Raw genomic sequence first — 4,349 nt, 5'->3', positions numbered from 1 at the left:
TCAACATTAGTAAAGATAGTAGCAACGAATACAAAATTAAATTGGTATAAATATAATATGAAACTTTATTTTAAGATGGATCTAGTTATACTAATTTTCTGCTCTAAATATTGTTAGTTTCTAAATAAATAAAATTTAAACTTTAACTTAAAACAAAAGTTACAAGTATAATTATCTGTGGATGGGGGAAGTAGCTAAGATACACCAATCCTCTCTCTACATTACCTAGCATGCCACATCAGGAAACTATTTAGGATAAGCTCTAAGGAACCACCTGGCCTGGCTAACCTAATGACAATTTCCGAGCAACTGGTGGTGGTGGTATGCGTGTACGGAAAAAACAAAACTGTTCAATTGTCTCTATTACAAAGAGTGGCCCTGTATAGGTAGAAAAAAAAATTAACAAGCTTCCGAGGACGGCCATGTTCCTTGTTCCTGCAGGCTGCAGATACTCACGACGAAGTGTATCTCGTGTTCTCGACATTTGTCTCGCGCATTTTTGTAGCCATGAAATTAAAAATGTGGTGGCCTGCTATATCTGTATGGGGCTCCTTCGTAGAGGAATCCAGGCGACGATTTACACGTGTTTCCACCTTAGCTTTTTTTAAGTGTGTGTGTAAGGACGATCATATAACTGCATATAAACCGACTCCATCATGTACTCGAGACAAGGTCGTCAAGAAAAACAAACTGTGCCTATCTCACTAGCAATGATTTGAGAGTACAGCTTTTCCGGTGCCATATTTCTCCCTATATATCTTTTTCTGAAGAACAAGAAAAAAAAAACAGTTGGTGTGGTGGTTGGTGAAGCGAGAAAGCCCCATATAAGCCCTGCTCACCCTCCCCGCAAAGCACAACTCATAGCTCGGGTCTCTCGCTCACACCAAAATCGCCCACCAGCACCAGCATCTCTCGATCGGCAGACGCATAGATCGATGGGCTCCACCGCCGCCGACATGGCCGCGTCCGCCGACGAGGACGCGTGCATGTTCGCCCTCCAGCTCGCTTCCTCGTCGGTCCTCCCGATGACGCTGAAGAACGCCATCGAGCTTGGCCTCCTGGAGATCCTGGTGGCCGCCGGCGGCAAGTCGCTGACCCCGACCGAGGTGGCCGCCAAGCTCCCGTCCGCGGCGAACCCGGAAGCGCCGGACATGGTGGACCGCATACTCCGGCTGCTCGCGTCGTACAACGTCGTGACGTGCCTGGTGGAGGAGGGCAAGGACGGCCGCCTCTCCCGGAGCTACGGCGCCGCGCCCGTGTGCAAGTTCCTCACCCCCAACGAGGACGGCGTCTCCATGGCGGCGCTCGCGCTCATGAACCAGGACAAGGTCCTCATGGAGAGCTGGTGAGTCTCTCAGTGGAGCTAGTTACTGTAGATCGTTCCTCTTTCTTGCCTTGCCCATTTCCTGTCGCTGGCCTGTGGGTCCACACGTATATCATAACTGACTTCTTTGCCAAATTGAGCTTCACTAACAGGTAATAGTAGTTCTAAGTTAGTGATACGAGCTAGAGGACTTCAGGGAGTTCATTCATTCGTCAGTTAGCTAGAAATATTTCTGGACATTGCTTTGCCGTGTGTACCGTGGACAGAGTAGAAACTGAGGTTACGTATACAGAGTGTCAAGCTGCTTCGAGAGATTCCTCGCGGAGCAAAGGTGTTTTTCTTTCTGGAATACGAAAAGCTGCTTTTAGAGTCTAAATTGGGCCACATGGTGACTTTTCTTGCCTTGCTCCTTGGAATAGTCACCCAAAAACAGAAGAGTTCTGTAGAACTAACCAACTAGCTAGACGACTTCTAAATCGGCATGCTATAGAAGTACTCCACTTGTTTAGGCAAGTTCAGAGTTCGGGGCAGACATTCTTCAGTTCCCCACTAGGACCCTAACTGACAACAATTGCATCTACTTGCCTGTCGCGGAACACAAGTGGCAACAAGAGCACATGCTGAATTATTGCCTACTAAACCAGATTATAGTACTGATTGCACACCAACTCTCATTACTTGGATCAAGTATTAGCAAGATAGTAATGTTTTCATGCCAATCCTAATTCACACGATGGTACTATATAGTTCTTGTGAATAAAATGTGTTCGAATCAATCCTCAGGTACTACCTCAAGGACGCGGTCCTTGACGGCGGCATCCCGTTCAACAAGGCCTACGGCATGTCGGCGTTCGAGTACCACGGCACGGACCCGCGCTTCAACCGCGTCTTCAACGAAGGGATGAAGAACCACTCCATCATCATCACCAAGAAGCTCCTCGAGCTCTACCACGGCTTCGAGGGTCTCGGCACCCTCGTCGACGTCGGCGGCGGCGTCGGCGCCACCGTGGCCGCCATAGCCGCCCACTACCCCACCATCAAGGGGGTCAACTTCGACCTCCCCCACGTCATCTCCGAGGCGCCGCAGTTCCCGGGCGTCACCCACGTCGGTGGCGACATGTTCAAGGAGGTGCCCTCGGGAGACGCCATCCTCATGAAGTGGATCCTCCACGACTGGAGCGACCAGCACTGCGCCACGCTGCTCAAGAACTGCTACGACGCGCTGCCGGCGCACGGCAAGGTCGTGCTCGTCGAGTGCATCCTGCCGGTCAACCCGGAGGCCAATCCCAGCTCGCAGGGGGTCTTCCACGTCGACATGATCATGCTCGCGCACAACCCCGGCGGCAGGGAGAGGTACGAGAGGGAGTTCCAGGCTCTCGCCAGGGGAGCCGGATTCACCGGCGTCAAGTCCACGTACATCTACGCCAACGCGTGGGCCATCGAGTTCACCAAGTAGATGAGATCCCTCCAAGCATCCAGGCAACATGTCCCACCGATATGAGAACGATCGTCGTCGATCTTGCTGGCTGCTGCCGCTGCTCCTGCATCGATCACCCTTTGCTTGGTTTTTCCTCTGTTTTCCCTAATTTTCTCATGCTCTAAATCCATTCTGAATTTTAATGGTTGTGTCGCCGATCTGCTCGGAATGTACCATTAATAACGATGTTCTGAAAAGGTTGCGTATGTTGTATACTTGTATGTGATGTAATGAGATGATTTCTCTCCTTTGTTGAATATACGAGTAAATTGAAGTGACTCTGATCTTCCTCTGAAGAAAATACATTGGTAAGTGCAGGTTTCATCTTAGGCGTCCTACCATTATCATCCTAGACGTTCTACATTTGCTCAGGATTGATATGTAATCCGTCTGTCGTTTTTTTACTTTGAGACATTTCAGACTCTCGAACGGCTGTGTGTATCCTGGATATGCAGAGGCCGGATGTAATTGCTTGATTAAGTAATAAAACATCCATTATCGAAAAAAAGTGCAGGCTTCAGCCTTAAGATTCACTATTGCAAAAATACAGTAGAACACTTACATTCAAGATGAATTACCATCAAAATCCTTATCACAAACTCTTGATCTTCTAAACAACAGTTATGATTGAGCAGGAAGTAGGTCATGGCTCCATCGCTTTGAACCTACGTCTAGTAGTGGCGTAGTTAGTGGGGATAAAGCATACTTTTATGAGATTCACTCACGCGTGAGATTGCCCAATATCGATAACTGTCAGACACCACCATCGTCGTGATCAGGTGAATCAGCCCCGTACCGTGAGACATACTACAAGTCTACATCACACCTAACACAAAGTTGTCCAACAACTCGCCGCAGAATAAGAGAAACACGGGTCAATCTGAAGATGAGAGGTATAAATTAACTAAAAAAACAGGACATTTTCCACTGCAAACCCGTCATACCGATGTGTGAGTTTACCACACACACAGCCAAACTCGCTAGGCATTACCAAAGTATATGGGCATCACCAATATATAAGGTGAACTTTTGCAATAACTTAAGATTCACTTGTCCCGTGATATCTATGTATAAGGTAAAGGTTAGTTTTAAGCTGAGATCACATGTCTTATGATTACACTCATGCATGAGAGAGAAGTGAGGGGGAAAATATTTTCCATTGCTTCCTCCAACTATTGTTGTACCAGCTAGATTTTTTGGTTCTCTACGGTTTTTCTATTTATTTATTTTCCTTTTATCCTTTTCAAAATACATGCATTTTTAAATCACATATATATATATCAACTTTTGATTGAATATATATTATTTATATGAACAGTTTTTGTATGAATGTTTTCTTATATGCTATGAAGATTTTTCCTTTTTATGTACATTTTTTGTTATATAAAGAAATAACTTTATAACTTGTGAAACATTTTTTAACACATTTGAATATATAATCATACACATCTGAGCATCTACTACGGCATTTTTTTTTGTAATACACTTTTTTTGTACCAAAAATTATATTAAGAATGCCGTAGTAGATATTAAAATTATATAATCATA

General features: G+C 45.7%; 1 protein-coding gene across 1 annotated transcript; it reads left to right on the top strand.

The window, feature by feature from the left end:
• The first annotated feature begins 837 nt into the window (after positions 1-837).
• LOC127314881 (tricetin 3',4',5'-O-trimethyltransferase) lies at positions 838-3,079 on the top strand. The gene is made up of 2 exons (XM_051345408.2): positions 838-1,345; positions 2,108-3,079. Exons 1-2 carry the CDS (start codon positions 936-938, stop codon positions 2,778-2,780), a joined length of 1,083 nt encoding a protein of 360 aa, XP_051201368.1. The 5' UTR covers positions 838-935; the 3' UTR covers positions 2,781-3,079.
• Positions 3,080-4,349: the final 1,270 nt, after the last annotated feature.

This window comes from Lolium perenne, chromosome 7 (genome assembly GCF_019359855.2).
Source record: "Lolium perenne isolate Kyuss_39 chromosome 7, Kyuss_2.0, whole genome shotgun sequence".
NCBI lineage: Eukaryota > Viridiplantae > Streptophyta > Magnoliopsida > Poales > Poaceae > Lolium > Lolium perenne.
The sequence above is the reverse complement of the archived record's forward strand: the minus strand, read 5'-3'. Positions and strand labels throughout refer to the sequence as shown.